General features: G+C 39.4%; 1 protein-coding gene across 4 annotated transcripts in view; it reads right to left on the bottom strand.

Moving 5' to 3' along the window:
- Txk (TXK tyrosine kinase) overlaps window positions 1-15,487 on the bottom strand; it is a 65,734-nt gene that overhangs the window by 45,537 nt on the left and 4,710 nt on the right. For 3 of the 4 annotated variants that reach the window (XR_007110520.1, XM_047566613.1, XM_047566615.1), the window contains exons 1-4: window positions 4,644-4,814; window positions 3,733-3,835; window positions 2,862-3,067; window positions 1,095-1,160 (exon numbers count right to left, since the gene is read on the bottom strand). Coding sequence is in view for 3 of the 4 variants with exons in the window: in XM_047566613.1 (XP_047422569.1) it covers window positions 1,095-1,160; window positions 2,862-3,067; window positions 3,733-3,835; window positions 4,644-4,792 (524 nt within the window). In the remaining variant the exon portion in view is untranslated. Of the gene's footprint in view, window positions 1-1,094; window positions 1,161-2,861; window positions 3,068-3,732; window positions 3,836-4,643; window positions 4,815-15,487 lie in introns of those variants that run through there. The other variant, XM_047566614.1, reaches the window with a different exon arrangement.

The raw sequence follows: 15,487 nt of genomic DNA, 5'->3' as shown, positions 1-15,487 counted from the left end.
TGAGTTTGTGCACATAAGGGCTTGGAGACTGGAGTCTTGGGTCAGGACTACCACGCTCAAGTCAACAGAGAGGACAGGGCAGGTGAACTGAAGGTAGAGAGAAAACAGAAGAGACCTGTGGTAGAGCTAAGGAGAGTGGCTTGGGGAAGAAAACAGAGACAGTCAATGGAGAAGCCTCAGAGAGTGATATTAGAGTTGTCATGTATCTGTGGTCATCTCCTTCTACTCTCCAATAAAACTACATTACTCACCAAAGTTTTTGGAATTGGATTTACTTTGGGGAGGGACATACTGAATCCTTCAGCTGCGCCTAAATTAGTAACAAGGTCAAGAAAATTTCTCTCATTCCTTTGATATGTGGTTCTCAAAAAGCACCTTAGGGTGTCAACTCCCATCATCTACTGCCACCTTCTGGAAACATGGGCTAATTGCAAAATAAGGATCCCAGGGAGGAGGGAGCAAATGCTCAAACTGAAAAATCTAAATTTATTTAAAAAAACAGGATTAATGCCAGCTCTGCCACTTCCTACTTGGAAATTAAACTGTCAGCCTTACTTTTTCATCTGAAAACTGAGGATCTAAAAAAAGTGATTGTTAATATCTCCTTCTTTTCAAATCTATAATTTTATTAAAAATAGATTTTGAGCAGAACCTTAGTGAACATGCCTATAGCACTACCCTAGTTCTTAACTTCGGCAATGTCTAATATACCTCAAAACATGAGCTAAAATATAGGAACTGTTTACATAGTAAATACGATTCTCCACTCATTGAAAAATTAAATAATACTTTTTAAAGTAAATTTTTCCATGAAGGATATATAGGGTTGTTTTTTTTTAAGTGCCAGATGGATTTACTCTGTTGCTGTTAAAAAAGAAAAGTGGTCATACAAAACAAAACAAAATTAAGTTGAAGAAAAAGAAGTTTCTAAATCAATCATGATAAGAACCAACAGTCTCTCTATTACTAAAACTGTCGAATGTGTTACTTTCTTTTCCTTTTACAGACCAAAATGAGTGTCTAGACTTTGAAATTGCCAGAATGTCCCTGATTTTCATAGGTTTGCCATTCAGAACGCTTTGGAGGACACTTACTCATATAATTCTAAATTGGTGAGTCTGTTTTCAGTCACATAGTTGCTTGGGATTAAGCCTTCATTCCTGCAACAAAAGACACAGCAAAAATCAAAATGTTCAGCACACTTGTGACATTATCATGGCAAAAGTACTTTAAAAGTCCAAGGATGCAAGGGAAAATCAATTTTTTGAACTGATTAAATTGTTAAAAGAAGAATAAAACATTTTTTGCATCCCCAACTCATTAAAAATCCCTGTACAAGAAACACCAAGATCTTAATTTATGTGATGAATAGTTTAAGAGATTTTATAACCTTAAAATATTTTCAAAAAGAAAAAAAAAACACTAATAATTTGAAGTCATAGTGACCAGGTGTAAAAAACACACACACGCAAATTACAAAGATACTGGCTTTATTCTTTTTCATTGCTGTCATGTATTGTATAGTGTACACATTCTAGTTTAGCCACTCCCTATTGAAAGCAGTGCTGTAAAGAAATTCTTGGACATGCCTTCTTGTGCACAAGAATATTTTTCTAAGGTGGATACAAGCAGGGAATAAGTCACCAAATATGTGCTCAGAAACACAGCAAAATGCCTTCAAAATAGGATATACCAATTCACACACCTAACAGCAGTGTGGGTGCTAGGAAGGCTCTTCTCCTATGCCTTCATCAGCATTTGAAATTGCAAAATGACCTTCAAGAAATACTATTGAGAAGTAGAAGCAAGTTGCCGGACAATGAATGAAGTGTGATAAGATTTAGGTCAATTAAACCTATAAACAATCCCATAAATTTCAGTCTGTGTGTATAAGCTCATTGAACAGAATCTGGAAGGGTGCTCACTAAATGGTTAATGATGTTTGCTTTGGGGAAAGATACTAGTTTGGAGGTAGTGGCAAAACAGAATTTTGTCATTATTTTAAAAACTAAACTCATATAACTATGAAATAAAATACTAATACAGTGTTTTTTTTTTTTAAGTCTGAGACATGTTGATAGTCTACCTACAGGTGTGGTTAATTAATTACACATCCTGAATCTAATTTAAGTTCACATGATGAACTTAAATTCAGAACTAAGACAGTCAACATCAGGAAATATAATTAAGGATTGAGGTACATGGTCGAAATGCTCATAATACTTAGATACTTATGCTCTCCAAATTTTGTCAAATATCAGAAATCAATGCTACCCTTCTCTCCCAGGGAGTCCAGAAATTCCTCAGAATTCTTCTGAATACAGGATTATAGTCAGGCATTAATAATCTATTGCATTTAACATGATGAAATTTATTTGCATCCAAGGATCTGTTTTTCTTTCCAGTCTAATTCAACAACTACTGCAATGTTTGCTTCCAAAACTAGTCATCGTAGAAATGTAAAAGTGAATAAGATACTATTTCTGTTCTTACCTTACAGTTTAACAAGAACAAAAGAAAAATTCCCAACTAAAGAATCAGAATAAGAACCTATATGACAGGAATCACTGTTCCCCCATTTTACAAATAAACTCAAAGTGAGTGAGTAACTTGCCAAGGACCCACAGCAGTAAATGGCAGCACAGGGGTGTGAAACCAGGTGTTTCTGGTTCTGAGCTCCCTGAAAACACGGTGGTCTAATGCTCTGTCTTAAGGTGGAGGTGAGGGGGATGGATTCTATTCCATACAAAGGGAAGTTATAAAGGAGAAAAATGAGCCACTATATAGAGTCTTCTTTATGTTCTAAAGTCTTCAGAGGCCAACAGAAGAGGAATTGATAAGGTCTAAGCCACGAGCCTTACCCCAAACGGTCTCTCGCCTTCCACCAATGAGGATCACACTTTTCCAAAATCAGGTATTCTTCTGCTCTCTTTAGTGCTAAATTACAGGGTTCTCGGGGCAAGAAATCATACAGTGCCTTCACCTGGATCTTCTCTTCAGCAAGCTCGGAGGGTGGAAGGGGAGGCAAAGGCTTGCGTTTTGAAGGTTGCCCACAGCTCCTGTTGGACTATACACACAAGGAGTACTTTCATTCTTTTTTTCTGGTAATTACTTTTTTAGCCATCTGTACTAAAAACAATTCGGATACAGCATATCTACCTGCTATGTCACATCTCCCATCCAGGTATATGCCAAGACAGAAAACAGGGTGGGAGACTAATTAATAAAACAGCCTTTGAGTCCAGCCACACACTCATCATTTTATGATTTCTGAGATCACAACTTCTCTTGACAACATCACACTGGGTTTGGCATGTCACAATTCTTAAAAGATGATTTACTCCTGAGTAGTTTCATTTTGTTTTAAGAATCTTCTCTTATGAAAGAAGAAAATTGGGTGCCCCCTTTCCTGTGTTCTAGGCTTGGGTTGAGTTCACTTCACTTCCTAGGAATACTGCTTCTACCAACACTCAGCTGAAATTTACTCCTTGCCTCAAGATGGTGGGAACCAAAATAGATTTCTTTTTCCCAATTCACTTGTTCAGGTTCTAGTGCTATCTTTAAATACAGCAAAGTAGGCTGTTTTAACTGTCCTTTTTTTCCTTTGGCTTGTTTCTAGAACATTCACTGACTGATTACTGAGCACTTGTTACAGACCTAGCTGGGTGGTAGGTTCTGGGCCTGGCGACAGAAATCATGGGGCACAGACTCTACTATGGACCTGATACTCACTTGCTTCTTAGTTGACGGTTCGCTGAGCCACCGCCTCTGACGCTGAGTGTATTTTTCTGAAAGTTCTTCATCTCTGCTCAGGCTTATTTGTGTTCTCACTTGTCTGACATTGAAGAGCAAGCATGTTACAAATGGTTATTGGTATTAAAAATATCCATACACATACTAGATTAACACCACCATAGTAAAAAAATCCAGGTATCTAGCCAGCTGCTTTTTTATTTAGGTTTCTTAGCTCTATCTCCTCAGGCAAATTGCCAGTTCTCAGAATTTAAGTTCCTTATCTCAGAGATAGAGATACTAAGAGCATATAGAGTGTGGCCTTAGCTAAGTGGCGTAAGGTCTCTAAGCCTCAATTTCTTCTTCTTTAAAGTAGGAATTGTAAAAAGACCCTGGACGGTTTTGAAAGTTATGTGAGTGAATAAATGTTAATCTCTTAGTATAAAAACTAACATGTGAACCCTCGTCTTAAATGTCAACTGTTAAAATTAAGATGGTACCTTGGATTTAATTTTTATGCAGTCATTTTACTGGGCACAAAGGTATAAGATACACTGATAGTTTGGGGTGGGGGAAGAGACTCAGATAACTAAGACAGGTTTCTCACACTTAAAGGAGAAAGTAAAGAATTGAATACAGACATAAAAGCAATAGATATGAAATAAACGTCAGGTAGAGAAGCAAGCTGCCTGCTGTGGGCGTACAAAAGAAGAGCGACTATCTAGGAGGGCTGGAGGAAAGATCACAGACCACCTGACAGTTGACCTACACCTTTAAAATGTCCAGGCAAAATAGAAGCATTCTCCAGCTGAGAGAGCAGCAGATACAAAGAGACACAGAGACTCAGTAGACAATAAGGAAACTGTGAATGAATTTATTTCCAAGAATTTTGCTTTCGGAGGCAGACTTACCGATTCTGTACTGAGCAGCAACAGCAGCAACAGAAAATGGACTGGAAGGTGTTATCTGAAAAGCAGATCATTCTCACTGTTAGGGAGCCACAAGTCCATGACATTGGATAGATGAAGCTGGAGGTGTTATCCCAAAAGAGGAAGTCCATAGGGGCAGGGGATATGAATTGTTTTGAAGCATATGACCATGTTGATGTGCCCTCCTTCACTAGTGAAGGACAAAACCTGTCACTAAAGTGAAATTTAAAAAAAAGTTACTAACACACTGGCCAATGTGGTTTCCCTTCTCAGGCTCCTCTTTCCTGGTCTAGCTTATGCATTTCCTCAGTTTGCACATGATAAATGACCAGCATAGTCTTCTTTACTTTTGTCAGGGCTAACATTAGCTAACAAATGTACAAAAAAGAAGGATTCCAAACACAATGTTCTCCTTGGAAATCTGTTAGCAGGGACTGTGAATTAAGTCTATCACATTTAAGAATTTTAAAAACAGAAGCAAACTCTTAACTTTTCAGTGACTTAAGTCCATATGTAAACTGAACATTTAAAAGAAAGAAAGAAACTAGCCAGTAAATCTGGGTCATGCTTATACTTTTATGGTGAAGCTTATTCTTTATTTAAGTGAGATGATTTGCCTTTTTAAAGACCAGAAATAAGTCTTGAAATTCAAATGAATGTTTTATTTTCATAAAACTGTATTTTTACAATCAGCTTATGCTTAAATTGACACTTGAAAATGAATTATTACTAAGGCATCAAAGTATGGTAAAAGATAACCTTTAACTTTGAGGTAGAGTTGGTTTTAATCCAAGCCACATGGCTAACTATATCTTAGATAAGTCCCTTTACCTCTCTAAAGCTATTGTGTGAACTTACTGAATCAATTCATAGGGAACACTGAGACCAATGCCAGCTATATAGTAAAAAGGTTATCAAGAAGACATAATAGGGTTGTTGTGAACATTAAATTAGATGTAATCTTTAAAGTCCCTAGAACACAGAAGGGAACATTATCAGTAAGGACCCCAAAAAGAATCGGAACGCTCAAATTAGAATGTGTTGTGTAGATTTTATTTATAAAAAGAAGGTATACAGATGTCAACAGAGCGTAGCCACATGTGCAGAAACAGAGAAGAGCTGTTCTACCAAGCCAGATGCTCTTGAGTTAAGGAGCACATTGGTAATATATTTAGGACACCACTGAAACAAGAACCAATGAAACCAAAAACAGGTTAACTGCACAGAATGGGTCATCTTGTCAACCTCTGGTTGTATTCCCCACCCTGTCTCGATTCTAAGAGTTTCAGCTACATTCCTCTCTCCCAGTGCTTCTTATCACCAATCTCCCAATTCTGCTCATGCAGATTTCTTGACCTGCTGGGGTCCTCTTTCATTATATACCACTTCCATCTTATGATGGATAACTTTTGCATGCCCAATTTCATAGTTCATTGAATCAGATAACAACTAAGTTCATGATATGCAATTTGCATCACATAAATATTTGATTCATGATCAACCATGCAGCCTTCACCAGAAACTACTTTTTAAATGGAAAATAGTTATCAGAATGAGTCAAAAAATTATTCCAGATTCATGGAGAGCTGTGCTGCAATTTTCATACTGGAACCTTCCAGAAGCTTCAAACAGACAGCATTTTGCCCCTCATTTGCACTTTATCCCAGGCCACCACCATGATAATTCAAGTAATTGATAATTGATTTATTTCTCCCAGCAAAGATGATATCCCTGGACTTCTAAATATGATCAAATAAATCCAAGATCTGATTTTGAATCTATTTCCCAGAATCATTTTTGATACCATTTACTGTATCAAAGTTCTCATAGGAAACATGACATACCTTAAATCATTTTTAAAGTTATTTATAAGGAATAATTATAAATCTATGACTGGGGACAAGGGAGCCACAAATGGCATGCAGGAGAATGGGTGGAGCAATCATAAAACTATCACCAACCCCAAATCCAAAAGGACCATGAGAAGGAGAGAGCTTTCAGCAGCTCAGAGATCTCTCTAAGAGTAGCTATGCTCTGAAGTGAGGCAACCGTCAGCTCAAGCCAACCTCACTACGACTGCTTCCAATGGGTATACTCCAAACAGAATGCAGAATCCATGAAGTTGGAAGCATGTTGAACTAACCCCTTCAGCTTTCTCTTTCCAGGATAGCTTGTAGGGTGGAAAGAAATAAATACCAAGAGATGGGGATCACTGAGTCATTTGGGGGCCAGTCTACTACAATGTACCCCTACAGATTCATCCTTCCAGTAGAATAGTATGGAAAAGAATGAAGATATTCAGGCAGTAATTAATACATATTAATTCCATTCCTTGCAAAGAAGTTGATCTTCCAAACCTACATTCATGCATTAGTTTTTCTATGATTTGGATATCACCATTGTTCATTCATTGAGCCAATAACTCATTGGTGGTCCAATGATAAAATTCTAATTACTGCCCTGGATATACAGTTCAAAAGACTCACCTTTACTGTTTTACCACTCACACTGATTTAATAACTTTCTCTCTTCCTTTTCTGCACCCAGAAACCACTCATTTTCTAAGTTCTAGCTGAAGGCTTATTTCTAGAAATACAAATAAAATTCATTGATTCCTAAAAATCTGTACCACATCACATTACACATTATGTTTTTTTACTTTGGCTGCTTCTGTCAATTTTTATCTGGTGTGTCTGGTGGTATCTGCATGAGCAATTTGCCAACAAACAAAAACACAACTTGGAGAGAGGGTACATGAGCACTTGAGGGTTCTGTCTACTTTGGCAGGAGTGGATCTAATTTACAGTTTTATCAGTTTATTCCAGAGTCATTTAAAGCCATATTAGATCTGTATCTATCCAGGCCAAGATATGCAAAATTAAATGTAGGTTACATAGATGAGTGAAGCAGGTCAGAATACAGGCAGGCAAAGCACCCTGCCCAAGTCCACTTGGAGATATTTGAATTCAAATATTCAAAAATACTCCCTCCCTCTCCTATATCACCATTTTTGCCCTCTCTAGTGGATCATGCCCAACAACAAATATGCTGCTACTTCAGCCATAAAAAACAAGACAAACTCTCTGATTTTATTTCCTCCATTAGCTTTGCTCCTTGTCAACGGTAAGCTCTAGAAATGAGTGTACCTGCTGCCTCCAATTGTTCTTACATTTTCTCTTAAACCATTCAAGTCAAGCTTTTGTAACTCTCACTTAAAAACAAAAAAGACTATTGTTAGGGTCACCAGTGACCTAGACACCACTAAACCCAATGGTCAGTTCCAAGTCCTCCTCCTCCTTGACGTCTCAGCAGCATTTGGCACTCTATCCCCATGGGTTTGATCCTTCTTCATCTCCTCTGCTGCTCCCTTCTCTATCTCCTGACCTCTTCATGTCAGATAGCCCTCAAAGTTTTTGATGTCTTTTTTTTTTTCTCTGTCTTATTCACTTCTTTGATTATCTTACTCCCTCCTGTGGCTTAAAAACCGTCTATCATGGGAGGAAGAGAAGAATGAAGGATCTTAGGATGGTGTAGAGGAAAAAGGGGTGAGAGGGGGTGAGGATAGAAAAATAATAGAATGAAACAGACAGTATTACCCTGTATATCTGTATGATTATATGAATGGTGTGAATCTACATTGTGTACAACCACAGAAATGAAAAGTTGTACCCCATTTGTGTACAACGAATAAAAATGTGTCTGTAAAAATAAAAAATATTTTTTAAAAATCTATCAGCTGATGACACCCAAATGCACACATCTGGCCCAGTTCTAATGAACTCCAGATTGCATACCAAATGCACTCCTGAACTCTCCGTTTGGATTTCTAGCAGACACCTCAAACGAACATAAGATGAAATCCAAACTCCTTTTCTTCTTTCCTTCCCCAATTTTCTTCACCCACCCTCCCCAACCTTGTCCAAAGCACTTCCATCTTTCCATCTTTCTTGAAGTCATCTTTGACTCCTCTCTTTCTCTCATACTCAGGTCATTCTGTCAAGAAAGCATGCTGAGTGTGACTTAAAAAATATATATATCTTGACCTAGGAACACAGCTCTATAGTAAAACACTTGCCTAGCATCATGTACAGCCTCTGGGTTTGATTCCCAGCACTCAGGGAGAGGGATACAAATATCTACATATTTTCAGTTCAGGATGATGAAAAAGTTCTGGAGGTGGATAATGGTGATTTGTACAACAACATAAATGTATTTAATGTATTGAATTTAATGTAGTTAATAAATCTGATGTAATGAATGTCACTGAACTAGATGTTCAAAACTGTTGAAATGACAAATTTTTCAGTTATGAATATGCTATAGTTTAGATCTTGAATATCCTTCAAAAGCTCATGTGTTGATAATTTGGTCTCCAGTTGATGGCATTATTGGGATGTGGTGGGGCCTTCAGGAAGTAGGGTCTAGTTGAAGGAAGTTAGGTGATTAAGGATGCACCCTTGAAAGGGATTTTGGAAACTCAGTTTCTCCTCTTCCTCTCTCTTTGCTTCTCTGAAACTTTGAACCAAAATAAACCGTTCCTTCTTTTTTTTTATTTTTATTTTTTAGTTGTAGATGGACACAATACCTCTATTTTACTTTATTTTTTTATGTGGTGCTGAGGATCAAACCCAGTGCCCCACACATGCAAGTCAGTAGCTCTACCACTGAGCCATGACCCCAGCCCCCCGTTCCTTCTTTGAAATTGATGATCTCAGGTATATTGTAACAGTAATGGAAAGCTGATTAACATAATATATCTCACCTCAACTTAAAACATACACACATATACATGCAGAATCTCATGGCTTGTTCCCTCCTCATCTGTTACTAGTATGATTAAACCAGTCTCAACTCATCTGGCACACATGAAAAACCTAACTTCTTGCTTCTTACCTTACCAATCATTAGTTTATTCTTAGTACAGCAGCAAGGGTAATTAATTAAAAACCTAATAGATCATGTCACTCCTTGTCTGCGAACTCCACAGTGGCTCTCCACCTCAGAGTTACAGCCAAATTTCTCACAGTAGCCTATGAAGCCCTCCTGTTGGGTTACACAGCTTCCTGTTGCCTCATCTCACCACCAAGAAAGGCCTACCTTCCCTCCAGCCACCCTGCGTCTGGAGCATGCCAAGCCAGCTCTCACCTTTGCCATTATGTTGTCTAGAGTACTCTCCCTTAGGGATCTGCGTTCTCAACTACCTCCACTCCCTCCCAGTCTTTGCTTAAATCTCAGCTTCTCAACAGAGTACCCTGACCAATTATCACAGCCACATACACTCCTAACGCTGATGTTTCTCACTCTGATCTATTTTTTCTTTCTTTTTTATGGCATTTTTCATCTTCCAACATACTATGCAGTTTATGTATTTATTTTTGGATTGTGCCATCTGTATTCCCCCTAGAATGTAAGTAGGGATCTTTGTCTAATTTGTTTGTAGTTATATCCCAAGAGACTAGAACCATTTTTCACTTCTTCATGAGTGAAGGAATGAACGAACAGGTTCAAAGGAGCACTAGATTATAAGCTTACTCAGAACACATACCTGTCTTGATTCAGTCCTAAGGCGACTATGCAAACTCTCTGAGAGCAGATCAAGCAGATGCAATTAGGAAATGGTGAACAATATGAACAGAGGATAAGATTAGATTAAGAAAGTCCTTGAACTAAAGGAAGATAAGACTGAGCATCGATACAGTAGGGAGTCAAACAGATACTGTGGGGAGCCATTTATGACCAGCAATTAAAACCAGGCTTGGTGAGTTGTCAGACATGGAAATCTGGCTTCCAGGAACTGGCAATCATTGAGAGATTGTTCCAGATGGTCTGAGATATGTGATGTCTGTGCAGAGGCTCACCACTGGGAATTTGCAGGTCTTACTGGGATGACCCGCTAGAGCAAATGGCTTCCTTAACTCTACCCCATCCTGTTCCTCACAGAAGAAGCTCCTCCTGGTCCCCCTTTTACCTGTATGACTATAAATAAAGGGAAGAAGGGAAGGTGGGCTCCCCCACTTTGTTAGAGCCAGATCTTAGCATGGCTCAATCCATCATGCCCCCTTTGATTTAAAAAAGATAATTGTCTCCTGTGGTTATTCTATTAAATAAGTTTCTTAGTGATTAATCTACAGTCAGCTCATCCCTCCAACAGAAACCCTTTCCCTCACCTACACTGAATATGGAAGAAATCCTATACCACTGATGGGGAACCATTTGGCCATTGACCAAGGCAGAACAAACTGTATATGGTCTAGAAGCCTTTATAAGATGGTCCAGAAAGGTAAGCTGTGAGCTCGTGTTTTAAAGTAATCTTCATTTATTTAACATCATCAAATCCAAGAAGTATAAACTGAGGTCACTTGACTTTTTGAGGAATACCTGGCATGTTACATTAGTCTCCATTTTTTAAATACATCTGAACTAAAAGGACAGTCCCCCAAACTCAAGTTGGTCTGCGGTTAGGTACCTATTCTAGGTATGATGACTTGTTACATGAATACAATTTTTAGTGATACATTCTACTAGACTACTTGACTTTTTCCTTTTTATGCACTCTGTCCAAGCCCTCAGCAGTTCACACCTGCATTTCTACACTCATTCATTTAATCCTCACAATGACCCTATGGAGTGGATGCCTCTTTACAGATGTGGTTATCCCTTACTGAGAGTCAAAAGCTACTAAGCATAGAGAGGATTTGAACTTAGGCATCTGACTCCAGGGTCTCTGCTCTGAGCTGTCTCCTTTGATTCTTTCTATAGGCCTACTCCCTACACTGCTTTCCACCTTCAGCATTATAATCCTCTCTCATTTCCAATGCCTTCTATAATTTGACTGGCCCCGGCCTGACCATGTTCACCAATTCCTATGGCATTAGCTTCTTCCACTTGCTCTATTCTCACAGACACTTTGCACATTTCTGAAAAGGACTTCCACTGCAATCTACCTCTACCATTTCAGGGTTCCCAAAACATCTGTGATCTGCCCTATGCATGGTTCTTAACTAGGTACTACTTTAGATGGTTATTTCTTTGAGTAGGCTTCATCTCTGGCAGGATTTCTCAGTCTCACCATTATCAACAAGTAGACTGGGTGTTCCTTCATTGTGGAGAGCTGTCTTATTGTGGAATGATCAGCGGCACCCCTGGCCTGTACACCCTAGCTGCCAGCAGGTGCACAGTTCCCCTCTCTTCGAGTACCCACACCACTGCGCCCCTCAAGCTGTGACAACCAAAATTGACCAGACATTATCAATGTTCCCTGGAGGTAAAGTCACCACTGGATCCTAAGCTCTCGTAGTCTCATAGTTCTGAGATTGAGTCTGCAATCTTAGAACTGTGTCTTACACTTTTTATTTTGTCTTCTCCAAAGCATCCCTCATCAGTTTCTGACATATCACGAGAACTCAACAAAGAGCTGTTAAGCAAAACCTCACCCGTCTTAATGCCATCCCATCATACCTGTCTCTCCTTTTCAGTAACTCGTTCTGTCACATGGTATCTCAAGGACCACAGAGAAGGCTAGGTGGACCACAACATTTTGACTTTGCAGAACGGCAAAGTTGAAGAAACTGCTTCAGAAGCTTTAGCTAGCATTTAAAATAGGCAACAAGTCTAACCTTTTGTTCCAGATCTATTCTAAAAAATGGAAAATAAAATAGTATAAATGAGTTCATCCAAAATCAAGTGTCAAACCATAAGATGCTAAGTGAAATTAATAAAAACTCACTGGTATTTTTTTTTTTTTTTTTGTATTAGGACAGCACACAAGATTGAGAAGCCTTTTGAATCAGGCAGATATGGCCTAAAAATGTTCCGTTAACTTGTAGCAATGAGGTAACTCTTGGCAGCTATTCAGATGCCTCATCAGCTAAACATAAGTAATAAAACCTATCTTCTCGCAATTGCTCTTCTATCAACATCACCCTTACCATACGCTAGGCACAACATATACTAAGATATTACTCTACCGTATTAACTGACTCACTCATTGTGCTAACATTGAGACAGGTTCTGTTATTTTAGGTCTTATATATAAACTGAGTAACAGAGAGGTTGCTTCATATGTTAAAAAGTAGCTGAGCTGGAATTCGAGCCCAGGGAGTTTCGCTCAGAGTCCCAGAGCAGGACAACCTGACGATTAAAATAGGAAGGGCATAGCAACAAGTTCATGACAATTAGTTCCCTCCCACCTTTTCCCTCACCCAGTTCTCTGGAACTCATTCAGCGAGTGCTTACTGGGTACTGGAATATTTAAGGTAAACCCATAAAATCACGATGGTGGGGCTGCGGCTGTAGATTAGTGGCAGAGTGCTTGCCTAGCATGTGTGAGCACTGGGTTCGATCCTTAGCACCACAGTAAAAATAAACAAATAAAATAAAGGCATTCTGTCCATCTACAACTACAATTTTTTTTTTTTTAATCGCAGTGGTTCTCTGTCTGAAGACAAACTGGATTCAAGAGTTAGTCAACACGAATCCTCAGTCCCCGACTTCTCTCCTCTGAGCCCTGCCTCTGACTCAATGTTGCACCCACTCAGAACTTCTCTCCCCACTGTCAAAACAGGTCTCAGGAGAGGCTCTGACCCTTGCCCTCAATAAATGTAAATGACTGATGTGACAGGAGACACGCTGTACTACTGGGCTTCTCTTAGTGGTATTTACATGTTTGTAAGCATGGCACCTGTATTAGGATGAACAGACAGGGAGGTCTGTTTTAAGGAACTGGTTCACGTGACTGGAGGCTAATAAGTCTGAAGCCTGAGACTCAGGACCAGGTTAGTGTTGAGTTCATAGACATTCAGGTGGAGAATTCCTTCTTGTCTAGAGGATAATACTTTCATCCATTCAGGCTTTCAACTGTGAATGAGGCCCAGCCACACTACAGAGGGTGTTATGGTTTAAATATGATGTGTCCTCAGAAAGCTCCTGGATTAATGTTCAGAGGGGAAATGGTTAGTTCATAGAAAGGTAAGCTAATAAGTGGATTAATCTGGTTGAAAAATTAATAATTTGAATGGACTAACTGGGTGGTAACTATAGGCAGGAGGGACATAGCTGAAGAAATTAGGTCACTGGAGACACACTTTTGGAGTTCATATTTTATCCCTGGCTCCTTATGTGCTTCTCTCTCTCTCTCTCTTCTGGTTGGCTGCCATGAATTGTGTAGCTTTCCTCTGCCATGCCCTTCTGCCATGATGCTCTGCCTCATCTCAGGTCCAGACCAATGGAGTCAGTAGACAATAGACTGAACCTCTGAAAACATGAGCTCAAAATAAACCTTTCCTCCTCTAAGTTGCTCTTGTCAGGTATTTTGGTCAGAGCAACACAAACTAACACAGAGGCAATCTTCTTTACTCAAAATCCACCCATTTAAATGTTAATCACATCCAAAAACACCTTCAGAGAAACATCTAGAATAATGTCTAACCAAATAGCTGGACACCAAGGCCCAGCCATGTTGACCCATAAGATTATCACAGCACTTGAAATTCATGAAACTTCAAAAGAGAAACTGCTGATAGCAGACAATAAGCAGGAATTATGATAAGGATTTGAAGTACTTCCTCAGAAGACCAGGAGCAGTTGTGAGCAGAGAAGACAGCCTCTGCCTTGCTTATGGATCCATCTCCCTGTCCACACTTGGGCTAGCAGATAGTTGCTGCCCAATAAATAATTGTTGAGTGAATTAGAAAAACTATAAGACAAACAGCTCCTTGGTGTCACCTTGCTCTGCCTGACTTCCCAAGATACTAAGTATCTTTATTTGCAGACAGAAATATTGGACCAACATCCATCCCATTGGTATCAATGATTAATAGATTTGTGGTCATTTTCTGTTACGACATCACAGGACTCCTGGGTGAGTGAGTAAACACAGAACTGTCTTCCACATGCATTTATGATAACAGAAGTCACTCTCTAAATCCTTGTGCTAACCTGTAGATTGAAAGTTCTTGCCCTTCCAGAAAATTCCTAATTTAAGCAGGAACTCATGCATAACAAGGACCTTTGCCAGAGAGACTAAAATGCCCCAGAGAAGGACAGTGACTATTTGGAAGGACATGTGGAAGGATTATTAATGAAGGAACAGGGCTTCCTCTCCTACAGGAACATCTGCGCTCTTCTTTTCATCTGCTTATTCCTCAGCAAATATCTTTAATGTTATGCCATGTGCCAGCAAATTATAAAAAACAGCTTCGCATCCAACTGTAATCTCTGCGACCTTTCGAAACCGTCGGCACATCTCTTGAGGTCATGCAGTTGAGCCTCTCATTTATTTGGTATTTGTGATCTTTCCTGGGAAACTTTGTCCTCCTTCTGTCATTTAGCTGGGAGCCTGCTGGGGTTCCTTCCACCACCAAGAGGTTTCTGGATGGTGACAACAGTGCTCTGATTAGAAACAGGCTTCTACCCGAGGGCACAGGAAGGGAGTGAGGGTGAGAAATGCCATTTCTCAGGACAGCCCATAAGGTCACCTCTCCACAGGGAAAAACATGGAGGTGAAAACCCTGGCCAGGGCTGTTTGGGAAGCAAAGCAGCTGTCGCTGCCTCGTTTCCAATGTCTTAAAGTTCACATCAAGTAAACCTTGAGTTCATCCCCCACACCGCCACACAATCCCACCTCCACTCCACACATCCGATATCAGTTTCATTTTGAATCAAGGGAAATTCGATCCTATTGAATTTGGTCATCATCGTAACTAGCACATGGTTAGTGTTTTTTATTTAAAAACATGACTTGAAACTGGCTTAGTTTCAGGAGCTGCCTTGAGACTATGACCAGGCTTGTTGGCTCCAGGCTGTGGTCTTTAGACAAAGAAGCTCTG

This window comes from Sciurus carolinensis, chromosome 10 (genome assembly GCF_902686445.1).
Source record: "Sciurus carolinensis chromosome 10, mSciCar1.2, whole genome shotgun sequence".
Classification (NCBI taxonomy): domain Eukaryota; kingdom Metazoa; phylum Chordata; class Mammalia; order Rodentia; family Sciuridae; genus Sciurus; species Sciurus carolinensis.
Note: the sequence above shows the minus strand (reverse complement) of the source record. Positions and strands in the feature narration are given on the sequence as shown.